The sequence below is a fragment of the Indicator indicator genome, chromosome 8 (assembly GCF_027791375.1).
Source record: "Indicator indicator isolate 239-I01 chromosome 8, UM_Iind_1.1, whole genome shotgun sequence".
NCBI lineage: Eukaryota > Metazoa > Chordata > Aves > Piciformes > Indicatoridae > Indicator > Indicator indicator.
Window position 1 is genome coordinate 34,590,855 of NC_072017.1, and position 26,629 is coordinate 34,617,483.

Genomic DNA, 26,629 nt, shown 5'->3' on the forward strand with positions numbered 1-26,629 from the left:
CCAAGGTCCTTATTCCTCTTAGTTTCTAGCTTTCTCTTCTTTCAATCTATCCTGTCTACCTAGCTGCTCAGGGAAAGACAGGCTAGAGACTGAGCAAATTGCAGGTTTCACAATAATCTGTCATATGGCAGCCTGTTTTTAAGGAATGCTTGGGTGTCTTTAACCAGTCTTTAACCAGTTTGTTACACTGAGATGTTTGGTCTTGTGCCTCATGCCACTTAAGTATGTTGTTAATTTATTTTGTTGTTGTTATTCTTGGCTTCCTTAGTGCTCAACAGCACAACAAATCATCCAAAACTCATTGGTCAATTAGCCTTTCAAGCATTTTTAGCAGGAATGGAAACACCACTATGAAATACACTTGGGTTGTGCTGGTTTTCATATTCTTTAAGCTGTCATTCCCTTGTAATAGCATTGTCTTTTTTTCTGTATGGTGTCTTTTTGAATTAAAAAAAAAAATTGAATTTTAAGGTTTCTTATTCACCCATTACTCTTCAGCAAAGTTAAATCTCTCAATGCTCCACAACTGCCTGCTGTGACAATAATAATCTCTTTTCAGCATTAGACATCATTTAAAAGTGGTTTCCACCCTCCACAATAAACCTTAACAAGATTTCTAAACTTCCACAGCCTGGTACACTGCTGTGTGAAGTTACATGGTACTGTGTCAGTGAAACACGAATATCAAAGATTTGCCCATCAGAGGAACTGAATGTCAGAGCTTATACATTATTAGATTGCCACAAAAGGAATGAACACTGTAACAGAGAAACAAAAAGATGGGGAAGGACACTCAGCAGTCTGTTAAAAAACTATACCAGAGTGCTACTGGCCAGCAGGTTAGTGCCATCTCTATCTCTTTCTATTCCTGCTTGTCAGAGTAACCACATTTAATAGGAGGTCAGCCATCACAGGTGAGTTTGAAGTAATAGTTGGTAGCAGCAGTCCATGCATTTGGAAGCCTTTCCTTCCTCCATAGATATGTTTTTATAGGTCCATGTTATAGACCTTTAGATTCAGACGTTATTCTTACACTGCTACACATATTTGGATGAAAAATAGGCTTTAGAGATTTGTGTAAAGTATGATAGTCCCTTTGAGGTTGGCATACGTTTTACTACACGTGAAAATTAGCCCAGAGAGTGTTATCCTGCATGCACACATTGCAGCTAAGTGTGTGCAACATAACTGATAGAGTTCCCAGGGGAAACAATAAACAGGACTCCTTTTGCTACTGTTCTTCCCATATGCTGCTGGGATCCTTCCTGTTCCTGAGCTCTTTTAAAGTCACCCAGACTTTACACTTAATAGCTATGTTCTGTGTACTGCTGGGGGAAAGGAGAAGGGGGGGAATGAGTTAGTTGTTTGCTGTATGTAATATTAGGGATAAACAAAAACTCTCATAAACCCCCTAAAGTTAGAAGGTAGAATCCAATTGCTTGGTTACTCCAGTATCTTTGCTTGCTTTATGTTGCTTTTCTGTTACATAGTGCTGTATTATTGATAGTAGTGGCTACAAGGTGCCTGAGAAAGGGATGGTGGCAGCAAGGGGAAAACAATACACTAACATATTACATTCCAGGTTCATTAACATCTTGTTTTACTCTAATGCAGCAGGTTTGTCTGCCAAATGCAAACCTTGGCCCATTGCTCTAAATGATGAAGCTGAAAAACGAAGCTTCTGGATCCTGACTATGAATTAGAGAACTGTAGGGACAGCAAGAGTAATTGCAGTAGATGAATATTATTGGTATTAAAGAACGTGATGCCGTAGGAAACCACATGCTGACTGTCAGATAAAGTCACAGAATTGTCAGGGTTAGAAGGGACTCCAAGGATCATCCAGTTCCAACCCCCCTGCCATGGGCAGGGACACCTCACACTAGATCAGGTTGCTCAGAGCCCCATCTAGCCTGGACTTTAAACTTCCAGGGATGGGGCTTCCACCACCTCCCTGGGCAACCTGTTCCAGTGTCTCACTGCCCTCATGGTGAAGAACTTCTTCCTGCCATCTAATCTAAACCTCCCCTCTTCTAGCTTGGATCCATTCCCCCTAATCCTGTCACTACCTGACACCCTGAAAAAGTCCTTCACCAGCTTTCTTGTAGACCCCCTTCAGATACTGGGTCACTTCCTCCTTTTTCTCTCTCATTTTATAGTCCCTTTCTGCCTTGCCTTTTATTTTGTTTATTGTTCCTTTCTGGTCTTGAGATCTGAAAGTGCTCCCTGAAAAATTAATATTTGAGATCCATATTCATATCAAGTTCTAATCTGCTAACGGGTGCCTTTGAAATGACTGTCAAGTACATTTTTAGTGAGCTGTGCTGGCTAAGCATTTTCTAATACTGATGTCAGTAGCATAAAAGAAGGCTGATTTCCCAGGTCTGATTGGCTCTCCCCCCTGCAGCTGAGAACTAAAAATACTAGATGTTTTTATCAGAAATTACATAGATTGGTATCTTAAAGTTATAATTTGCCCTCCTGAAGCAGACCTCAGCATGTTATGTGATCAAAAGTAATTTTCATCACTTTTAGCAGGTACCTGTTTGCTTCCTGAAGGTAGCAGCTAATTGTATTTCAGTCATCAGTCAGGAAACACATTTCTTTCAGATTTATGCAAAATGCTTATATTTGTTTAACCTTTCCTGAGGTGTGACAGATATTATGGTATATAGCACACAGCTCAGTGCATTATGCTGTTCAACATGCAGAATTCTGAGGGGGAATACAGCATCACAGGTAACACATTTAGATGCTTATTGGGTTTATGTGGAAAGCAGCTGCAGTTGATGGTAGGCTTTGGTTAAAAAAAAAAAAAGCCTTAAATCAAAAAGGATGCTTTCAGCTAGAGGCAGAAACCACACACCACAGCAGGTTTCACAATAGGTCTCCAAGAGTCAAAGTATATGTGGCCCCTGGTGCAAATCACATAGATCTACTCTCAAAGCACAGGTTTCTGCTCACTGCTTGTTTCTTGCTGTTCATAGAATGAACAAAACTAAGAGGACTAGGTATTTTCCTTAAGATATGGGAGCATGCTAGAGAGAAATATCTTACAAAATTAGGAAAAATAAACCCTTATTTCTTTCAGTGGCATCTTCTGTGAACTCACATTCTATGTTGTACAATTCTTTACTGAAACGTTAGGGGCTTCCCTCTGCAGCAGTATTCCAGTGAAACACAATGCTACTTTGTGTTGCATAACAGATCATTGAAAATGGTTTTGTTTTGCTGCATTGCAAGTGTCTTGGTTTGATTTTATTTTTTTTTACTACTTTTTTTTTTAAGTAGCTTGGTATTCTTTTTCTCTGTTGCCACCTTCTCTCCTGTTTGCAAGCCTGAATTGTCAGAGGGCTTATAAAATCCATAAAGATGTACTTCCTATTGTTTGCATGCTGCATGTAAAATAGACCCAAATTAGAATGGGTCTCCCCCCCCCCCCTCTTTTGGCTGTTTTCTGTACACAAAGGATGTGTTTCTGAGACAGTGCATTGTAGTTTGAAAGCAGTAAATGTATAGCCATAAGATAAAACCTGTTGCCAGACTATGTGAAAGCAGCAAAGCAGCTTAGAGGAAGATTATTTGAAGGTGGTAGTAGAGGTCACTGATCAAATGCATAGGTTGTCTTTCTGGGAGAGAGAAGAAAGTTTATTTAAACTGATATCTAGAGATTCTTTGCAGCCTGTTACCAAGTCCTGACACTTGCATACAGAATGAAAGACAATAGCAACTCCACTTTACAAAAAAGAAAAGATGAAGTCTTCAGCAGAGCCTGTCTTGTGGTTTGCTTTTTTCATGTTTTGATTACAGTATCGCCATCCTTCAGTTTATATATCAAGATGTACAGGAGCTAAAACAGCAATGCAGGATGGCCAGAGTCCCAGCAACCATTTTCTAAGAGTTGAATCTGAAAGCCAATACATGCACCAAGTTTGGATTTGTTCAGATTTAAACAAAAATAAGAGAAGGGCCTTAGGCAGGCCTTTGAAAACTAAATTCTGCAGAGGCTGCTAATTTATCCGATTGACTGGGGGTGCAATGTACATGATACATGTTTCAAAGGGAAAATGGGGGGTTACCTTTTTTCCTGCTCTTGTTTCTCAGAACATGCCTAATTTTACCACATGCTGTAACCAATGTTTTAACCACAGAAGGAATGTTTCAGCAGACATTTTTTTGCTGTTGTGTGTATATGTGCAGCTTGAGAACACCAACTTTTGAACTGTCACAGTTGAGTGCAGTACAGATAATAACTGCTATTTCAGCTACTGTTCTCATTCTGTATCTTAGCTGTTGTTAAGAACATGAATATAAAAACCTGTATCTGCAAACTCTGACTGCAGATTTAGGCACTTTATCCCACTCCCCTGGTTTCTCTGAAAGAAAATAAATCACGGCATGCAGCAGGATCAAGTTGCCAGAGAGCTTAGAAATTTCCATTTCTTGAGTGCAAATGACAAACAATACGGTGAGGCTGAGCACCTAAAATGGATTTCTTCTGGTACAAGATACAGCATCAGCTTTACACATTAGAGTGGCACTGTGCAGTGTATACATAGAATGTGGGGTGGAAAATGAGGAACAATTGATTGATGTTGGAGAGCCTGCTTGATCAATCAGTGTTCTGCCAGTAGGATATATAGAATCATAGAATCAACCAGTTTGGAAGAGACCTCCAAGATCAGCCAGTCCAACCTATCACCCAGCCCTAAGCAATCAACCAGACCATGGCACTAAGTGCCTCATCCAGGCTTTTCTTCAACATCTCCAGCAACAGCGACTCTACCACCTCCCTGGGCAGCACATTCCAATGGCAAATCTCTCTCTCTGTGAAGAACTTCCTCCTAATATCAAGCCTATACCTCCCCTGGCACAACGATCTTTGACTCCAGCCCATGACATACTTTCAGTGAATCTGGAGCACAGGGCTTTGGAACACTCCATACTGAAAGACCACATGTTCTTTCCCTCAGCCAGATCATGTTTGCCCTTGTTACACTGGAAAGGGCTTAAAAGGCTCTTGTTCTGTAGGCATGTTTGATGCATTTTATCAATGCCTTCTCTATCCTCTTCTTTTCCTTCCAGGTAGAATCGTTTGTTGTTGCAGTGGCCCAAACACCTGCTGAATGCCACTTATTTACTCTTCTTTTTTTAAGCATAAACTGTTCAGTTGTGCTAATCTTCACTCTTCCACAATTATCGCTCTTGCTCTAGCTGGTCCTGTTCCCTATCAGTCAGGCATTGCAAATGCTCTCTTAAGCTGAAGAACTTCTATACTAGGTATAGCAATTTTATTCTAGTACAGGGTGAGTCTTGGAGATGCTGGGGGTCTAGATTAAGCTATGCTGGACAGCAGCTTCCTGAAAACTGTCATGGACTGATGGAAGGAATCATTCACTGTGGAGTGGCTGATGCTGAAGGTGACATAGCTTGAAAAGCTTTAGAAACCAATGTTATGCCACAGATGTCCCTTTTTACAGGGGTATACTTGTCTAATGTGGTGAGTTGACCATAGCCATCAGCTAAGCACCCACACAACTGCTCACTCACATCCCCCCAGTGGGATGAGAGTGCAAATAGTAAGAGCTGAAGCAAAAAACTCATTGGTTGAGAAAAATACAGTTTAGTATGTGAGGGAAAGAGGGGAAACAAACAAGTGAAGCAAAGGAGAGAGTTCATCACGTCCCACAGGCAGACTGATGCCCAGCCAATCTCCAAACAACCCCCTTGGAAGCCAAAAAGACCACCCTCCTCTTCACCTCTTTTTATTGCTTCTGGGGGCAAGAGAGGATCTGTCTGACCTCAAACCAGCACAGCATGCCATTAGATGGGGGGTTGTGTCCCCTTCCAGCTTGCCCACCTCAGCTTCTTTGCCAGGAGGAGGGCAGAGGAGGAAACAGAGAAAGCATTGAGGCTTTACACACACTCTTCAGCATGCAAAACATGGGTCTGTTATCAACACTGTTTAAGTGACAAATCCCCAACATGGCACCATGGGGGCTGCTATAAGGAAAGTTAACTCCATTCCAACCAGACTCAGAACATCTATATTTATAAATCCTGTTCAGAATCCCATGGGAAGTCCTTATGGAAAGTGTTCTCCATCTCACAGTATACACAAACCCTAGACATTACTTAATGAATCTTCTACTTCTCTCTGCTACTAACTGGTCTGCTGAGGGAGCAGTAATTTAGTAACTACACTGAAAGTTCAAGCACTGTAATTGTCATCAAGTTGAAAGAGAAGCTTTCTGGGGCATGCTAATGGTTTTGCCCAGAAAAAAAGAGAAAAGCAAGAAAAATTCTTATCCTAGTAGACTGAAAAATTTACCTTTTGGTGAGATGGAAGTGCTTTTGTGGAGTTTGCAGTGATTACACAGCCTGTCAAATAGCAGTGGATATTTTATTCAGCAGAATCTGTACTCTCTAAGATTTGAAAGTCTTTCAAAAAGTTGTGTGGGTGTGTGAAAAGTGAAGTAACAAGAATTGTTGTTAAAGGAGAAATAAGCTAAAATGAGTCTGAAGAGGTATTTTGGCTTTGAATGCAGAAGAAAAAAATCTCTTGATACTCAGTAGTTAGGTTAGAGAACAGCACAAATGCTTAGAAGAGAGAAAGTGAACACAAGCTCTTCAAATGGAGATTGCAGTGATTTGATTCTAAGAAAACATTTATGTATATGCCAGTCCCTTTTTCTCCTGCAGTAATGTTATTCTCTCAAATCTGTAGTCATGCAGGCTGTCTAATAATAAATGGACACTTAAAATACGAAGAGATGTATAGTTACTGACACACCAAGCTTTTACTTAGTTTGTTGTTTGTTTCTCAGTGACGGTGAATTTGTACGGAAGGGGAGCTTTTTTTTTGTCTTCCCCAGAAATTCAGTTAAAAGCAGGAGTTTAAATTGTGTTGTAGAAAGTTTATTGTGATTTAATAGACAGGCATACAAAGTAAGTGTGAAGTTACACAGAGTTATGATGCAAATAGGAATCTGTTCAGGGATGCTAGCTGGCTGATAGGCAGTGCAGTAGATTTGCTTGTAATGAAGTTCAAGGCAGACATGCAAATGAAATGGTTTAATAAGAGAACCCAGAAGGCAATTTCTGTAAGATTACAGTAGATTATTTCAAATGAAGCAGTTCTTTTTACACTTATGAAAATATCTGAGCCAAGCTGGGTATTCATTGATATTTTCATTTGTTTATTTTCTTAATATAGTGCAAATCATCTGTTTCAGTCATACATTTACTGCAGACTGATCCCAGAATCATTAGATTTTGGCAGTGGAGCATTTCGTGTCTCATTTTTTTTATTCTATGTCATCATCTGTCTTTGGTAGTTGTGTGCATTCCTATACTTTTAGCATGCTGGCGTGACAATTCTAACACTTTGTTATCTTTTAGTATTGCAGAAAATATGGTAGCTGTTGGGAATTCTGGCAAACTTACGTGCATGAAGGAATTATGCAAATTATTGTGAATGTCACAATATTACTTTTACTGTCATTTTGTGTCCTTGCTCAGTTTTCTTCCTAATTTAGTATGTGTTTGTTTTGTTCTAATTTGTTAGGATTAGTTTAATCAGAACATAAGTCTGCTTGTCCATTAGATCATGAGATACTTCTGATTTGAATGAGTATGAACAAAGCAGAAGCTGGCTGATTAAACTGAAATCTAAGTGGTTTATGACCCAAAAAGAGAAATCTGTGCTCCAGGAAAGATGATGCTGCAGTTTTACACAAGGGGAATGTGCTTTTTGAGGAAAATCATGTGTACTGCTGAGAGTGGTTTGGGTCAGAAGGGAATTTTAAAGATCATCTGATCCTATCTCCTTGCCATGGGCAGGGACATGCTCCACTAGATCATGTTGTTCAATGCCCCATCCAGCCTCACCCTGAATACATGCAAGTGTTAGGAGTTGGATGCATAACAGATACACACTGAGGCATAATGGGGCAGGGGTCATATGTTGAAGAAGTGACAACACTACTGCATTTATTGTGCCCAGACACCTGATAAAAAGCCACATGGTGTAAGCAGCTGCATGAGAGACTAGAAAGGCTTTTTAGGGGTTTGAAGTAAGTTTCTTGTTACTCTGAGAAGTCACTTTCTCGCAGTGGAGCAATGTTACCTTTCCCTCACAGAATGAGCAGCTTTATTCAGTTACTGGTCTCCAATACTCATTCTTTTTGCAGTCTGACTTCTGTGGCACCCACAAGTTTGGGTCAGTTGCTTTTTGCTCAGCTGACTAATGAATATTAATGGCACAGTGGTGGTTGTTGTTGTCTTATATGGATATCATGAGGCCTTAATAAGGCAAGGAAACTGAAAGGAGGTCGTGGCAAACATAGCACTGAACAGCATCAGTGAGCTAAAAACCCTGGAATTTTTGTGCCTGTAAGCCAGCAGAGAAGGTGGTTCTTCATTTTTGGGTGTTCGATGTGCCAGTCCACGGTCAGAGGGCTGGATGGAGCACTTCTCCTATGAGGACAGGCTGAGGGAGTTGGGTCTGTTCAGCCTGGAAAGGAGAAGGCTCCAGGGTGACCTTATAGCAGCCTTCCTGTACCACAGGGGGCCTACAGAAAAGCTAGAGAGGGACTTTTTTGTAAGGGCTTGTTGTGATAGGACGAGGGGAATTAGATTTAAAGTAGAGCAGGTTAGATTAGACATTAGGAAGACACTGAGACACTGGAACAGGTTGCCCAGAGAAGCTGTTGATGCCCTGACCCTGTGTGTCGGTGTGAGCTGAAATTCCCCCCCCACCAACAATAACCAGGCTAGCCCAGTCTGGAAGCAAGTGAAAAGCTGTATTTACAAGCAGAGTCTAAAATCTACAATGAAATGCAATGAATATGTACAAATATACAAAATTCACAACATTCACAAATATATACAGTCAACAGAAAAGCACAACCGATCTCCCTTTGCTTCCCCTCAAGGGGACCCTCCCAAAGGGGCCTCTCGCTCTCCCAGGAGCTTCCCCCAGACCCCCCTGGACAGAGAAGCAGAGTTAGTTAAGCAGAAAGTTGTTAACTTAGCTGCCAAGGTCAGTACGTGTTATCTTCAGCCAGAAGAGAAGAAGAAACAGCAGCCAGACAGCCCAGCAACTGCCCCCACTGCAGAACACAGAATGTGCCGAATGCCTACTTTGTTTTGGGTAATAGTTCTTAAACATTTCTATCTATCCAATGGAAGTGTTTAGAACAATCGTTATTTTGCTTTCTTACACCCAATAGTGACTTATTTACATTCTTTCACTTTCTCTGTTCTGAACTTTGCAAGGAAAAATTAAAAAGACAGTTTCAAACCACCACACCCTGGAAGTGTTTAAGTCCAGGCTGGATGAGGCTTTGAAAAACCTGGTCTAGTAGGAGGTGTCCCAGCCCATGGCAACGGCATTGGAACTAGGTGATCTTTAAGGCCCCTTCCAACTTAAGCCATTCTATGATCTCTCTAGCTCAGCCATGCTGTGTGTGCAGCTCCTGGACAGAGTCTGAGATGTGTGAGTCAGAGAAGGTGTGTGGCACTGAGGCATGCATGCTCCCTCATCCGTGGTGAAGCAGGGAAGAAGGGAGCAGAGGTCCCACCTTGTACAGCAGGATGGAGTACACTGGGGATGGCTTAGCCATGCTCTTTGAGAAGGCAGAGAGCACTGCAAGTCATACAACTCGCTCTGACTGATGGGGAGCGAGTGGAAGAAGGCAGCAGCTTTGGCTGGCAGGATAACTATGCTGTTGTTGGATTTTGTCTAAGACAAGGCTTGCTTAGGCCAGGAGGCCATGTTCAAGTGGCTATCCAGCCCACTCTGCTTTAAAATGCCCTCTTTCAACATTTCATGGCAGAACGTTTTGCAGCAAAACTTCTCTCCACCCCTTTCTTCTTGCCTGCCCAGCTTTTAAGACCAAGTTTAAATTCCTACATTTTTTTGTCACTGGATTGAATGTTTGACTGTGCTCTACTTCAGAGAAATCTGTTTTCTTTTCTGTTTTTTGCAAGCATGACTTATCAAGCAAGGTAATAGTGTAGTAAAAGTGCTTAACATTAATAAAGCTAATGAACAGCAATGCTGGATCTGTCCTCATGCATGCAATCAATTTTATGAAGCTGGCTTCTTCAGTCATTTCTCCAGGTGCTCATACAAGGCCCTGGGAAAAATGAGTAATAAATACTTAAACACTTGCAATACTTTGATGAATATTTTACATTGTAGAATATGTGAATATTAGTAATGTTAATGCAGGCTTGAGAGTCAGAAACATTTTTATAAGCAGAGTGGCTGGTCATAGGCTGTAGCTAAGGGATGTGGGTGGAACCAAATGAAAGAAAGTGTTTGCCAAATGGTCTGCTTGCATTTCATGGACTACTGAGAGTGCAAATGAGTCTATGTGGTTCTTACCAGTGCATTCTGGAACACTCTGCCAGGCCCAGTGACAACTGATATAGTATAGGCTATAGCAAGGGTGAGACAAAAGGAGGGATAACCATGAGGATGGATGCCAAATGGCAGCATATTTGATGTCTCTTCCTCTTTGGTTGCTGCATTTAGTGTCTAAGCAGACAGTGATGGCAGGTATGAGGAGTATGAACAAATCACCTGGGGTGGGAAAAAATGTCCAACTATTTGTTTCCAGTTTCTCTGAAACCAAGAACCAATACTTTAGAAAACAAGACTGGTCTGCCTATGACAGGGCAATGGAGGAAATATCCTGCTAAGGAAAACAGTTTCTTCTGTCTTAAGGTTCTGAGATGACTTCCCTTATTTCCATCTTGGTTTTCTTTGTGCTTATGTCTATGTGCTTATGTGCTTATGTCCACTCCCAGCGAGAAGATCCTCTAACTATGGTTGTGGTCTGCTAAGTAATGTGTGTTTCCCACCTCTGTTAATCCCTGCCTGGTAAGGTCTGTATCCGTGTCAGCCAGAAATGTGCTGAAGCCCTCTGGTTAATGAAGCCTTCAGAGCACAGGAAGAGGACTCCTTCCCCTGGGAGGCACCCAACACACTGCTTGGGCTAGAGGGCAGAGCTTTTGGTTTTGCCAGCATGGTTCACATCCCATGGAAGTAAATAGCCTGCCAAGTATGCCACTTGCTATCTAGTAAGAGAGGAAAGTGCTGGGTTATTGTCACTGCTGCCTGGTGGGAGCAGATGGCATAGAGGAGGCTAGACTTTTCTTTTGGGAAAGGCTCTTGACACTTGTCTCAACATCAGTTCTTACTGGAAGGCAAGGTTGTCTTGATTGTCACCAAAGTGGGAATGCTTGTCCATCAGAAACTACCCTGAAGTCTTCTATAAAGTTAGCCTTAAAGTCATTATTCTGATGGGACTTAGGAGAGTTGGAATCTAGACCAGCATTTGCAGAATTTATAGTCCTTTCTAAATGAAATGTGGTTGTGTCACCCATCCAAAACTAGCTGGCATTAAAATGCAGATGAAGTTGGCTGTGTAGAAGGCACTTGGAATCAATGTAGGGGTAAGAAATATATTATGTTGATGCTTTAATGCTAGGTAAGGAAGAGAGCTGTGTTTCCAAATGAGCATGTTAGGGTCAAAACCAACAAATGATTCACTAATGAAACATGAACTGATGGAATCATTTGAGGAAATATTTTTCTGCTCCTGAGATCAGAAATGCCAACTTAGGGCATAGAATGTGAAGTATGGCAATATTTTGAATTTTATTTAATCTCTTTCTACATCTTTACAGCATACATGGAAGTAGTTGTTGTGGGAAGACCAGCTGAGATTTTTCTATGAGGTTTGTTGGTTTGGGGTTTTTTTATCAAAGGCAGTCCTAGTTCTCAATTGTGCAGTTTATGAATAGATAAAGTTTCAATTAGGTCACAAAGTCACATGGAAAAGGCCATGAAATGGCTGAAAAATTACATGACTTAGGAAAACCAGGTTTGTAGTTTTCTTTTAAAATTTCTTGAAAGAAACTTTCTACTTTGTACTAGAGAGGGTATAGGAACTGGGTGGGAGGGTGTTTGTTTGGGTGGGGGTCTTTCTGGGTTTTGTTTTTTCACAAGTTAGATACAGTTCCACTGCTGGGAATGAGAAATAAAAACATAACTAGCAGCAGATTTCACAGAAAGCACATCTAAGTGCAAACTTACCTCATTGCAGAGGAAAGATTGAAAGCACAATGAGAGTGTGACCCCAAACAAGAGAATGAAGTCCATAGCAGGCAGAAACTGAATCAGGTTACTAAGGTCAAAGACAGAAGTGTAGCAGAGGCACTTAAGGACATGATGAGAAAGGACCAAAGCACAGAATGAAATACAGCTAACAAATCAGAGGTAATAAGAAATGTTTTTATAAGGCTAGTTTTCAGCTATTCCCTGTCAAAATGGAAAGGCTTATTGATTAAAGCAATCTCAGCTCTTGTACTATTCAGTACCCTATTAGCAATTTAAATAATAGAAAGATTTTTCAAATTCCTTCCAACTCCATGAACCAGTCTAGTGATTTATGGGTGAGCACACTCTTACCCAGTTTTCTGAAGTTCTGAAATGTTTCCAGTTCACATTCACTTCCATGTCTTCAAATTGTTGTTGATTTTACTTTTGTTTGCAGTATTGAGGTCTACACTGAAAAGAGAAAGACAAGACACTGACAGTAGAAATGCAAATGAGTCTGTGTCTACTTGGTTTTCTTTTGTAGTGGTATTTAGAGAAAACAGTGGTTGTTTCTTTAGGATGCACTAACCCCAAAGATACAGGCACCCATGTACCTGCTTAGTTGGTGTCAGATAATTTTGTACTTCCATCTGGGCTCTACATGCCTTTACGGCCTTTCTAGCAAACCTATATAGGCTCTGGTTGCTTTAACCAGCATTTGGCAACTTCTGACAGTCCCAGGAGAATCAGGGCTCCCAGTCAGCAGAGGCAGAGGGCAGCTGTGGAGTCTTTCAGAGTGGTGCATCCTAAGGAAGCCACATAGTACCAATTGTTTCTTTTTCGGTATTCAACTCCAGTTGACCAACAATGTTATCTTGTTGCTTCACAGTCAGAAGATGATGTTGTCCTCTCATCTGTGGGAGGCAGATGAATGAGCAATGCTCCTTCTGGCAGAGCTGCAGACTTTGAATGTTGGGAGTGGGACAAGAAGTAATGTTATGGTGACGTGTTATAAACAAATCAAGCAACCAGATCTGTCTCAGCTCAGGCTGAGACAAAGAACAGGCATTAGTGTGACTGGATAACAGTTTTGAGATGTTTGACAGCAAGCCCAAATGCTATCCAACAAGCAGCTGGAAGTGTCCTGGATTCCAGAACATCAGATAGTCTTTGTCCTAAACAAAGAGCACCTCCCCTATAGGGAGAGGCTGAGGCAGCTGGGGCTGTTCGGCCTGGAGAAAAGAAGGCTCCAGGCTTCTATAAAGAAGGCTTTATAGCAGCTTTCCAGTACCTGAAAGGGGCTTACAAGAAAGTAAGGAAGGGACTTTTCAGAAGGGCTTGCAGTGATAGGACAAGAAGGAATGGACTGAAGCTTGAGGAGGGTGGATTTAGACTGGATATGAGGAAGAAATTGTTTACGGTGAGGGTGGTGAGGCACTGGAACAGGTTGCCCAGGGAGGAGAGGCCGTGAGTGTCCTGAGCAACCTGGTCTAGTGGAAGATGTCTCCACCCATAGCAGGAGGGTTGGAACTAGATGATCTTTAAGGTGTCTTCCAACCTACACCATTCTATGAATTTATGAATAAATTAAAGGCAGCACTTCATTCTGATCTCGTGTTTGTAGTCTTGCTTCTCCCAGAAAATGGCTTAATGAAGAGACCTGGTGGGCAGATAGACTGACTGAGGTATGAAAATTGAATTAGAATTAAAATTTAGATGTAGCCTGAGGTCATCTTATAAATTATGGGCTTTGTGAGACTGGCTGCAGGGAGCTGCCTTTTTTCTGCTCTCCTACTCAATATACTGGCTAGAGGAAAGATAATTTGTAGTGAACAGGAGAAGGGGATCACCTCACTCAGCCAGTAACACACTGATTTTCAGGGAAGAAAATCTTGTCTGAAGGAGGGAGTACATGATGTCCTTCAGGCATCTCTTACACAGGGTACAAAAAAACATAATTCTGTCCTGATGCACAGCATGGGTAGGGAGAATGTGGCAACATATACCCTGGTAGGCCTGGTAGAGTCTGTCTGAGATGTAAGAAGGAAAATAGTCCAGGTTCCAGTGTTTAATTGAAAGAGCCATTGCAGAACTTCACAGAATATACATTTAGTTAAGCATCGTAACTGCCTCTGTAGTAATGTTCCTGGTTCAAATTCGAGAGGCTTGCCAAGGCACCATGTGAGCTATCAGATACAATGGCTGTAAACCCTGGACAGCAGAGAGCTGTGACTTGAGAAGACAAGGTCTGAAAGAAAGGGAAGGGTTAATCGACAGAAGGTGTAAGAGATTTGTCAACAGAGACACAAAGCTGCTGAGTCCATGGCAGCATTTTAATGCTGTACCTGATACTTAAGCCTAAACTTAAGCAACTGTTAGTCCATGCAATAATTGAAATCTTCCAGTGTGCTACTGTGAGCTTCCCTATATCATGTCAGGGAGCTAACTTCTTCCATGGACTAAGAAATCTTTTTTTTAAATTCAGACCTAGTTGAAGGGAATATTTTGTCAAAAGGATCAATGAGAATTTTACAAGCAACAAGTAAGGATTTTCTCCAGCAGTCTTCCAAATTCCTTCAATGCAGTCAAACTGAGGACATAGAAGAAAGCATGAATCCCCCAATTCCAGCACAGATATGGAAGCTTCTGTTACATACATTTGATTTTGTTTTCAAGCAATATCAGTACAATAAGTTGAAATAGAGACATGAGTCTGAATTGCTTGGGATGTAATTATTCAATATAAAAAGATACAGATAAGAGTTGAATTTCAACTTATTAAAGGCAAACTTATTTAGAAGGACAACTAATAAGGAAACAACTGCAAAACAATGGAATCAAGCACACATGAATCACGTGAATTAATGAACTGTTACCATAGAAATTGTCCCAAGCCTAATTTAAACATGAAGACCTGTTTTTTTTAAAGCTGTTGGGCAATGTACCATAAGGAGCTCTGTGTTACTTTGGTTTGGGGAATATAAGGTATGGAGATACCATTTTTATATGTATACACACACACATTTATACCTTATCTATAAAAGCTCATGTGAGTTGTGGTTAATATATTTACCCATGAGTAACTGTTTAAGTGAAGTGCTGATGTCCAGGTGCTTCTCACTTGACATAACTTGATACAGTAAAACTGTTGGGGTAGATTCCTCTGAATTCTTTGTTTCCTCCCTTCACTGTACAAGAAGGTGCAACACACCAAATTTCAATGGTGTGGACCCTTGCCAGGATGGAGGATTCCCTCTCAGAACGTATTCACTAAAGAGAAATATTTCTGAGAATAATAGAATCACAGAATGGTAGGGGTTGGAAGAGACCTCCAGAGATCAAGTGCCAGACCCACTGCTGGAATGTACTTTGTATAATAAGAGGGAAAGGATGAATAGCATTGCAGAAAATGCTGACAGGATGCTTATAATAATTTGTCTAATGGCATTTCCGAGTAAATAACTGAGATAAATCAATTTGGGCTTTGTATAAGAGGAACAGCTTTGAAGCTATTAAAAAAACTTGGCCGTTTTGAAAGTCTTTAGTTTGACATGAAGCTTAATCAAGACAGTGACAATACATAACTGAAAGAAAATTAGTTATCTACCTTTGGATGTTGAGAGGTAGTATTTAATCTTAGAACTTGAAACATCATCAGTTTCTCAGAGGACTTTCAATTCATTCCAACATTCCTGTTGCATTTGGAGGTAAGGAAGTGTTACTCCTATCTCACAGACTGGAGTTTCAGACCTTCAGAGCTCTTTTTAGTAGTCTGTTGTGAACAGTTCTGTGCTGACAACTCCTGAATACTTTTTTTTGGTCATTGTTTGTTGTATTGTGGGGTTTTTTTGCTTGTTGTGTTTAGTTGGTTTTTAATATTGGTTTCCAATAAAGCTAATTCTTCCTTTGGAAGGTAGCTTGACATCCATAAGAAATCTGAATGCAAGTCAAAGAGCCATTTTCAGCCAGACAGACTCACAGGACTTTAAAGTTCAGGTCTCTGCACATATTATATACCACACCCTAAATTCTACTGTAGTAATCCAGTTCCAACCCCCCTGCCAGGGACATCTCATACTACATCAGGTTGCTCAGAGCCATATCCAGCCTGGCCTTAAAAACCTCCAGGGATGGGGCTTCTACCACCTCCCTGGGCAACCTGTTCCAGTGCCTCACAACCCTCATTGTGAAGAATTTCTTCCTAACATCCAATCTGAATCTACCCATTTCTATTCTGTTTTGCATTCCCCCTAGTCCTATCATTACCTGACACCCTAAAAAGTCCCTCCCCAGCTTTCCTGTAGGCCCCCTTCAGATACTGGAAGGCCACAATAAGGTCTCCTCAGAGCCTTCTCTTCTCCATACTGAATTATTATTTAGTTATATTTAGCACTTGCAGGCCTAAATATTTTAAAAATAAATACTCTGAAATGCTCTAATTTCAGGGCTTTCAGAGGTGTCCTGTGTGAAGTACAGAGGAAGCAGATAAATGGTGGGGAAGCTCAAGCAAAGCAGAGGCTTCTCTCACTGATGCACAGATTCTGTGGGCACAGAAGACAGAGATGAGTACTGTGTTGCTGGAGACAGGCATAGCTCCGTGGAGATCCAGGTGTATTCCTAGAGCAGCAAAGCAGGCTGGGGAGGCACCTGGAGCACAGCGTGGTGCCTGCTCTGTCTGAAGGCTGCTGTTCATGAGATGGCTGAATACAGGAGCAGCAGGGAAAAAAAAACCTCAGCTCCCCAGAAAACAAACAAACAAACAAAAAAAAAAAACAGTTTCTCCAAACTTTTTCCCCTTTTGCACAGTGAGACACTGACTGTGAGTGCCAGGAGGCAGCAGGATACTAGGAAGACTCTTCTTGAGCATCTGCCATGAGCTCATGGGAATCAGTTTGTGTGCCACGCAAGAAGGGTATAACCTCTCATCAGTTCTTCCTCTTGACTTCACTATCCACTGATCTGCTTGTAATGCATCTTGTAGACTGGATGATGCATGGCCCATGCTGTGTCCCTCACTGCTTTGGACTTGGTGTATTCAAACCCCCAGAGTTAACGTTTTGAGAGTCAAAATTCTTGAGTAATATTGAGGGCTCTGTTTTGCTTACTCAGGGCTTGGCCCTGCCTGTGCAGGATAGTTTCATATTACACTCACATGGGAATCAAGGTCCTGCTGGGTTCCTTGAAAACAAACCCTGTCACCTCCTGCAATACCACCTGTTTCTGAAAATCAGCAGTTAACAAGGGTGTGTTGTATATTTTAAGAAAACAGAACTGTCTGTAGCCATGTTCCAAGTTTGTTCTGAGTGGCTATGGGTGAGCAGAAGTTTGTACCTCTTCTGCTTAAAGAAGTATATCAATAACATTTTAAGAACCTATTGTTCTGACCCTCCTGAGGCTAGTTTGAAAAGTGCTGTGTGAACATATTAGCTTCCTAGAGGAGCAAGAAACAACACTGCTGCTCTGGGGCACTGCAGTGGAACTGCTAACCTGCTTTGCAGTCCCCTGTCTGGTTTTTCTGTGTGGTGTCTGGTACCAACCACTAGGGTATGAGAACTGTTTGTAATGAGTTCTCCAAAGACTTCTTGAACTCTGTGTGTCCTTGAGCCATTCAGTAATGTCCTGTAGGCTTTCTGATTATCTGTTACTGATCTTTCTCATTACTTACGAGTGCTTCACAGCACAGAGCAGAGCTGGGAGCTGTCTGGACAGCCCAGCACCATGCTAAGGAAATATGAGCTAGTTTCACTCCTCACTGTGCAGACCTGGACATCAGTTCACAGAAGATCCTTGTGTCCCTACACGTTCATTTTAGACTGGACATTAGCAAATTTTTTTCTCAGGGAAAGAGTGGTCAGGCATTGGAATGTACTGCCTAGGGAGGTGGTTGAGTCACCAACCCTGGATGTGTTTTAAGGTCATTTGGATGTGGTGCTTCGGGATATGGTTTAGGGGTGAAGCTTGCAGAGTGCTGTTATTGGTTGGACTTAGTGATCCTGAGGGTGTTTTCCAGTCTGGATGCTTCTGTGATTTTACCTTTAGTATGTGCACCACTGCACAATTGCAAGTGCATGGTATTTCTATCTCCACTTTCCCCTTAGAATGCTGAATAATGTATCAATAGCAGAGTGTGAAGGTAGGAGATGATGTCACCAAACCCATATTTTCCTTTCTTTTTCTTCTTAGATGCACGGAGCTGATAATTTCACCAGCTGCGAGGAGGAAGCCACAGACGATGACACTTACATGCTTATGTTGGGCTCAGAAACTCAACCAGCCATGAGTATGTCATACTCTTAGACAGTTTTATCGGTCACTAAGCATATGCTGCATTATTGTAACACTTCCAATTTCCACATGTTACTGCAACTGCCAGGGAGGGCAGACCTTGTAGGAGAAAGGGGAAAGCAGGTGAGGAATTTGGTCCTTCATTGGTCTGAGACAGACCTCAGTGCAACAACCCCTCCTGGTAAACTGTGGAAACTTGTGATCTTGTGCTTTGAGTCTAGAAAACATCTGAGTTCTCCCACATTGTGAGAGAACAGCCTTCATGTAAGGGGAGGCACTGCCTACAGGTGTAGCCCACTCCTGTGCAGGGGCTCAGAGAGTACACATTTTGCATACATGTAAGCATAGCTTGATGAGAAGCTGGTTGATAACTGGTATGGCCATATGCATTCCCCCTGAAAACTGCAAGCAAAGGGGCTTGTTTGCATTTGCTGATGTTTTGCATATGTTTTACAGCACCATAGATCTATAAAGCTCAACTGTATCCTGTTTCTATCCCACCTGGTTGTGGACAATTTTATCTAACTCTCTCATACTTGGTATGAAAAGGATGTTTCTTATTTGTTACTTTTAAACCAGTCACTTTAGCACATCTAGGTAGATAGCAGACACTGTGAAAATGTGAGCTAGAAACCTGGCTAGCCCTGGTACATTTTCAGTGTCTCTGTCACCTGAGAGGCTCTCTGGGTAGACATAGGGAAAAATAACATGGACTGTCACAGCTAGCCATGTTAGCCAGCTAAATGCCCTAATCTCCCTGTTGAATCCATGGTGAGAGAAGGCATCACCGAAGGATAATTCAGAATGGAAACCTACCTCAGGGTCTCAGTATCACCTGCTAGGCATTATCTGTAAGCTGATGGATTCTGCTGTGTTGCTGAGGCTGAATATCCAAATCTTGCTGCTGCAGGTAGTTACTAAAATGTACACTTTCACATCTCTCCACTAAATTCTTGTCCTGTGGTCCATGGGCAACTGGAGACATAAGAGCTCCATTTCCACAGGAGTACAGCCATGTCTCCCAGGGGAAAGGTTTCATTTTAGAGAGATTTAAGTAAACATCTGAACTCTGCTGTATAAAAAACAAGCTATGCAACAGTGTGAGCTGCAGCTTTATTTTACTAAGTGCTGTGCTGCGTTGAAAGCCAGGCAGTACAAATTACAGAGGCAAGGTAAATGTGGGCCATTTCATTTCGACAGCAACTCTAGAGAAGTTGAACATTGCCAGCACAAAGATGGTGTGCATCAGAGTAACAAGATACAATAAAAACTTCCACTGTTGATTTGGTAAATATTTAAAAAGCTGTTCACTGGCAGTATGTATTTGACAGCCTTCCTACTGTATCAGTTCATGAAAGTTTTATTAGCCATTGTGTTGCTTCTGTGGGAGTCCTTCAAACAGGAAATGTTTCCAGATGGCAAATTTTGAATGAAATAATGTATTTTTTGCATTAAAAGCCAAGCAGAACCTAGGAGATCAGTATGGAATTGGATCAAGATGCCATCAAGAAGCTGAGGTGGATGAGGAAGAGAAAGATGATGTAGAAGACAGCAGAGAGGAGACAGAATATGAAGATGGAGAGGAGGGTTCGTACAGCTTTCACAACAGCCCTGACAGTTTGTATGCCAGCATACTTGATAATCTCCAAGAGAACAGAAGAGCCTGTTTTTTCTTTAAGAGGCCACCCCCTCCTCCTCCTCCTCAAAATCTGCCTGGCATCCTAAGACAGGACAATCTACACAGTTTATCACAAGGTATGATCCTGGGAGGAAAACAACCCTAGATATGAACACGTGCAAGTGCAGGCTAGGTAGAGATTGTGCAGTCACTACCTCTGACAGCAGTGGGTAGGCAGCATGGCCCTCGTTCTGCACAGCACACAAGGTGCCTGTGAGCTCTGCTGCAGCTGGCAGGTGGGCTGCTCTGCTGTGCTTTCAGGTTGTCCTCACTCTGCCCATTCCAGAGAGCTGCCAAATAATACATGAGAGATTGGATTTACAAGAGAGCATTGAAACAAAAGATTGAGCTCACGCTTTTGTCAAGCATTTGCCTGCCATTTAAAAAATACTAAATGCTAAAATATTAAAAAACACTAAAATATTAAATACTCTCTTGGTTTGTTACAGCTTGGAATTCTGCTGGTAGAATTAACAGAAAGTGACTGTGCAAAGAGAAATAACAGAGTGGTTTTATGCCATTTTAGCCAGTGTTGTGGTTAGAAATAGAAAGTTTTATTGTGCTGCAGATTGAAAAGACAGGCAGAAATTGTGACCTTTGAAGTGCTTTGCTTTTTTTGTTTTGTATTGCCTTGCCTTATTTTTTTTTTTCTCCTAGACTTCTACCCCAGAGTAAAAACCTAAAATTTAGTGTTGTAGTTTTATTCAAGTGATGAGAAGCTCAAAATACTATTTGCATCTATTTCAGAAGGGATGATTATCATTTCTTTTCATCGGGAAAAATAAGGATGCAAAAGAATTCAAGCTTAAATACCAGTCCTAGATAGTAACATAGGGGGGAAGAAACCCCAACCTTCTTATTTGTCATGGGCACTACTGATGAGCTCACACAAATTGCCTCTCAGTTTCTCTACTGCTTGTTAATGCTAGCTCTGTTTTCAAATGTGGCATAACGTATTAGAGTCTTAAATTACCATAACCAAGCACTTTGAAGTTCATATAAGCAGATAGAAGTAGGTTTCTAGCTTTATAGCATGTTCTAGGTAGGTTTTTATCCCATTTTGTGCTATGGAAGAAAAAGCCAACTGTATGCAGGAAGTCCTAGGTGGCTTCTAAGAGAAAGAGGGGGAGAACAGAACTAAGGGTAAAGATGTGTGTTGCTTCCCACAAAATACTCAGCTGCAGCTCGGTGTGTGCATAAGCAAGGGAGCGAGTTTGGCATACAGCGTAGGTTGGATATAAATGCCTGCCTTGTGCTAGCTCTCATGTGGCTATTCCATGCAGTAGTGTTGTTGCCATTTCTGCCAGTGCTGGTTGTCTGTATGTGGTACCAGCAAAGAAAGTTTCTCAGCTACATAGCGTCCTGTGCTGATCCCCATGCTGGTTAAGGCAGAGCTTGTCTGGAAAAACCTCCTTTGTGAAGTTCATTTAAAACATGCTGTGAATTTTCCTGAGGTGTCAGCCTTGATTCCATCACTGGGGGGGAATGGGATCATCTAAACAAGGATGTTGCTTGCTTTCAAAGAGGAGCTCCAACAAGTCATTGCTGTGTATTTTCAGTCAGCCACTTGCTTTGGGTGTTGCTGTGGAATACCTAACAGGCAAGTCTCCTCTTTCTGAAGCCTTTGTTTTAGCAATGGCATGAGAGTGCCCTCTGTGGGAGTTAAAAGGAAGAATATCCAACAGAGAAAAACCCCACAACTTCTACAGTGACATGGAAACAAAGTATTTTTCCTATTAAATATGGCATGTGTTTTAATCCCACTTGTTGTTTTAAAACATTTTTATATCTTAGCTAGAATACATGTCGATAGTATGTATTAATAATACATCTCATTTATAAATTACATATTCCATTTAGAAGTGTATCCCACTGTTCAGCTCCTCTGAAGCCATGAACAGATGAAACAATTCTTTGAATAGCAGCAAAGGACCGAGAACACCAGCAGTGACTACAGCCTGGTTAAGCAGGTACACATGTACAGACACAAGAAAAACATGACTCGGTACAAGAATTCCAGGCAGGTCTGCTGGTTTTGCAGGAAAGATGGAAGTTACAAACATTTATGGGAACACCAGCCTGAGTAACAGCCTATGATTCTTAGCAGTGCGTGGAGTTTTTAAAGACAGAGCAAAACAAGCTCAGGTATCAGGAAACTCTTCGATTCCTTTTAATAGCATAAAATGTAAAAGCCACAGGGAATCAAGTTCTGAGTAGTGCTGTGGAACATAGGCAGTACAGAGAGTCAGGGAAGCTGGGAGGTGTTGGATAGCCTTGACACAGATTGTTAAGGAGTCATAAATTTCACCTGTGCTGTAAGGGGCTTTTAAAACTTTTTTTCACCTTGTCCCACAGTGTGTTTTAGTAAAGCCCTCAAAACCGAGTGGGACACTGATGGTATAAGACAGACGAATCCCAACGTTTAGAAAATGAGTTGCAATTCTGCAGTCATTGTTGCAACAGTTAACAAATAGCCTGATTATCCAAAATGCTAGGTGCCACAGGTACCACTTACTATAGGCTTCACTATTAAAGAATGTGTTTGTGTGGCTTTTGGGGAAGAAACTTGGACACTATTTCTTTCCTATAAGCCCTTTTATTTTGGGACCTAATGGCTAAACATCTGTTTTTGATAATCTGATGTGAAGTCATGAGGAGGGCCTTGAAACTGGAATTATTCTTTTGGGACATCCTCTCTACTGACTTAAATGATCAGAAGACTCTGTAAATCACAAGTAGTTCTTTTATTTAGTTTTTGTTTAGAAGTGAAATTAGGTCTCTGAGTTACTTTAGCAAGCTGTAAAGCTTTAGGTGCTAATGATCTTTCTGTACCCTAGATATGGAACACAATTCTTTGCTTTTTTAGGGAGGAATGGGCTCATAACAGACCAAGAGACATGTGAGGGGGATGATGAGGAGGAAGACCCATACGCTTCTGCAGACCTGGAGGAATCTCTGTATGATTTCATACTGGCGGAGGAGGGGGAGAAAAGGAAAGAGCGCAGATCCTTCATCATGAACAGGCCACCAGCCCCTGCCCCTCGTCCCATGTGTTCACCAGTCAGAGAGGAGAACACTCCCTATATAGTACAAGGTCAGTGCTGCTGCTCTGTAAGTATTTGCTGTTAGAACATAGCTCTTCTGTCTCAGGAATAATATTTTTTAGAAGACTAAGACCCTTGTTCAGTTACTTTCTGATCAACAGCCTTCATTCCATCAACCTATTCTCATCTTTCAAAGAAGCTGATAACATCTTTGGGTGAAGTTAATTTTTCAATTTGCATCTCAGCTAGCATCACTTTTTGGGTCTACTTTTTACTGAAATTAGGACATGTTGGAAAATGTAAGAATGATTGGGCTAGTTGTGTGTTTGTTTTGATGGTACAGTACGGAACATGTTCTTGGAATTGCCTTGCCTTTAAGTTTCTGTATCAAAATGTTTCTACTTAATTCCAAGAGAGATTTGTTTGTTTCTGATGAGAACAGTAGAGGGGAGATGCTTGTGTGTGAACTCCTCTTTCAAATATCCAATCTCCAATGCAAGATGCTAGAAATCTAGAAGTAGGCATTCGTCTCTCCTCACAAGTGACTAATGATAGAATGAGAGGGAATGGCCTCAAGCTGTGCCAGGGGATGTTTAGGCTGGACATTAGAGAAAAAATTTTCACAGAAAGGGCTGTGAGGCACTGGAACAGGCTGCCCAGGGAGGTGGTTGATGAATCACCACCCTGGACTTGTTTAAAAGCCATCTAGATCCTGGTGCTTGGGGACATGGTGTAGTGACAGACTTGGTGGAGAGGACAAAAATGGCTGGACTTGATGATCTTGGAGGTCCTTTCTGGCCCAGATGATTCTATGATTCTACAAAATGGCCACCTGAGGGAGGATTATGTCCTCTTACCATTTCTGTGAAAAATGGGGCACCTTTGGGCTCATTCATAGAAACGTGAGTCTGGAACAGATTTAAGGTGTCTCATAGTCCAATTCAGACTGAAGCCAAATATCAAAATAACAGAAGGAGTTTCTGTGGACCTCCTGCAGAGTGTAAGCCCCAAAACTCATACTCCCTGCTTCTCCAGTCTCCTTTACAAAAGCCTGCCAGCATGCAAACATTTTTCATCCCTCAAATAAATTGACAGTAGTTTCATGGTGGTTGGTTTTTTTTTCCTGTGTTAAAAAGAGCATTGCAGAAGTTGCAAAGTCAGACAATCACAAATTTAGAATTCAAGGAATTTTGTTGTTTTGTTTCTCAGTGCCACAAACGTTACCATCCAATCCTTAAGTATACAGCTATGTGCTGCTGTTTGTCACAGGCATTTTGTTTCATCTAGTGTTTAAAGTGGGTGAGCATGAGATCCAACACTCTGCAGTGGTTTGCATTCCCATTTTTGTTTAAAATAGAATTCAGATGTGCCCTAGGTCTGGTGTGTTGCCTCAGACCCTCCTGTGAGAAACACTTTGATTGGTTCTGGATCCATTTAAGTTTTGGATGCCCATATGAAGTAACCAAGATGCCATTCATGGGGATAACAGCATTATATAACACTCACTCATTCAGAGCAGAGATCCCATTGATTTCAGGGGCCACTGCAAGTGTTCAGAACTTGTAATTAAATCATTAATGCCTGTAGTCAGCACTCTCAATTCAGGGATTCATGAGCTTGTGACTTAAATGAGTCATCTGGGACTACGCTGGAGCTTTGTTGGAGACAGAAGTCCTATTCTGCAGAGCAACTTTTCGTTACTTAACTGAGGCTTCCTTCCCTCCTCTGTGTCCCATCTCCTTTAACTGTGAATACCTTTTAACTTCTAAAACAAATTAAATAATACTCCAGTAAGAAACAGATTGTCTTTGCTGCACTGTTCTGGTTGATCTTCAAGATCACCCTTGTGGTGTTCAGTAAGATAGAGTTCCTATGGGAAGAATGGGATTAGAGTGGAGTAGGATGCACAGAGGAGGGCTGTGTTACGGCTGCACAGTCACCCACATCTGGATCCCAATGTACTTTGAGAGCTTATGGAAAGAATAAGTTTCATGCCTCAAGGATTGCAGAAGCTGTTGTGATAGTGCCATGCAGAGGTGTGAGAGGAGGATTTCTTTTTGCCCTTTCTGTACCCACAGAGGTGATGGAATCTTTCACAGCAGGGTCTGCACTTCAAAACAGGCAGTAGACACTCGGTGATGGCAACCTGTCATAATCAAACTACCACAGTTTATGGGTGAGCATCTGACCTGAATTTGCTGACAAATTCTGAGAAACACAAGCAAGTTGAAATACTTAAAGCATAAAGTGTAGTCAGTTCCATTTACTGTCTTTTCAAATTTTAATGAAGGTACAAACTGCCTCTATTGACCACTGCTGAAGGTACTGCATCTTTAACAGAGAGTGCAGTTGTTCTTTCATTTACACCACTGCAAGAATTCAGCCTCCTGTGTGAAAGGTTCATCAACCAATGCAGCTGTAAATTGGTGCCAAATAGGTTGTTGTCCAGATGGTATGCACTCCTCGTATGCTCCCTTTCCATTCCTCAAGTGCTTAGTATTCCTCTGTAGGTGATCTTGGTGGTTTTTCAGTTGTGTGCTGCCAAAGCAACTATTAACTGAATGTATGAAGATGGTGTGGTTTCAGTTTGCAGTGCAATTTTAACGTTCCCTATTTGATTAGCAGATTGGATTGAGCCAAAAACTGAAGTCACCAGTGTATTCTTAGGACAGGTGCATGAGATTCTGTAATGCTTACCTGCCTTTTCTGATGTCTGACCTACCAGGACTGCTTCAGGGCTTAAGGATTATGTTACTGTCCTGACTTGATTATTTACCTCTTACCAGAGACCACCAGGATGAGAAGGGCTCTCTGCAGCAAGGACACCTATCCTACAAGAGCATAACTAACCTTATACACTGTGGCCTTTGATCAGTTGCAAACCTCTCACAAGCCCCTGACAGATGAATGCGTTTCCTCTCTGTGCATGAGGCCTCACTTGGAGTACTGTGTACAGGTCTGAAGCCCTCAATATAGGAAAGACATGGACCTGATGGAGCAGGTCCAGAGGAGGGCCATGAAAATGATCAGGGGGTTGGAGCACCTCTGCTACCAGGACAGGCTGAGGGAGCTGGGGGTGTTCAGCCTGGAGAAGAGGAGGCTCTGGGGAGACCTAATAGCAGCCTTCCAGTACCTGAATGGGGCTACAGGAAGGATGGAGAGAGTCTGTTTACAAAAGCCTGCAGTGACAGAACAAGGGGCAATGGCTTCAAACTAGAGAGGGGCAGATTTAGATTGGATGTCAGGAACAAGCTCTTTACTATGAGGGTAGTGGAACACAAACAGATTGGCCAGGGAAGTGGTTGAGCAGGTTGAACAAGTTGCCTGGAGGTGAGGTTCAAAGAGGCCCTGGGCAACGTGATCCTAGTTGGGGATGTTCCTGCTGACTGCTGGAGGTCCTGTCTGGCCCAGGCCATTCCATGATTCTAAATATTTTGCTGTTTAAAGACAGCTGTCCGTGGGACTTCACACTAGGATTGAAAGCTAGAAATGGAAAAATCTGTTTCCCAG

The 26,629-nt window shown here is 41.8% G+C and overlaps 1 protein-coding gene across 1 annotated transcript in view; it reads left to right on the forward strand.

Annotated features, from left to right (window-relative positions):
- Positions 1–26,629, forward strand: part of BANK1 (B cell scaffold protein with ankyrin repeats 1) — a gene marked incomplete at its 5' end in the record, with an annotated part of 142,586 nt that overhangs the window by 99,752 nt on the left and 16,205 nt on the right. Inside the window, 3 exons of the mRNA XM_054382960.1 lie at positions 18,296–18,392; positions 19,847–20,152; positions 22,942–23,169. Coding sequence (XP_054238935.1) covers positions 18,296–18,392; positions 19,847–20,152; positions 22,942–23,169 — 631 coding nt within the window. The remainder of the gene's footprint in view (positions 1–18,295; positions 18,393–19,846; positions 20,153–22,941; positions 23,170–26,629) is intronic.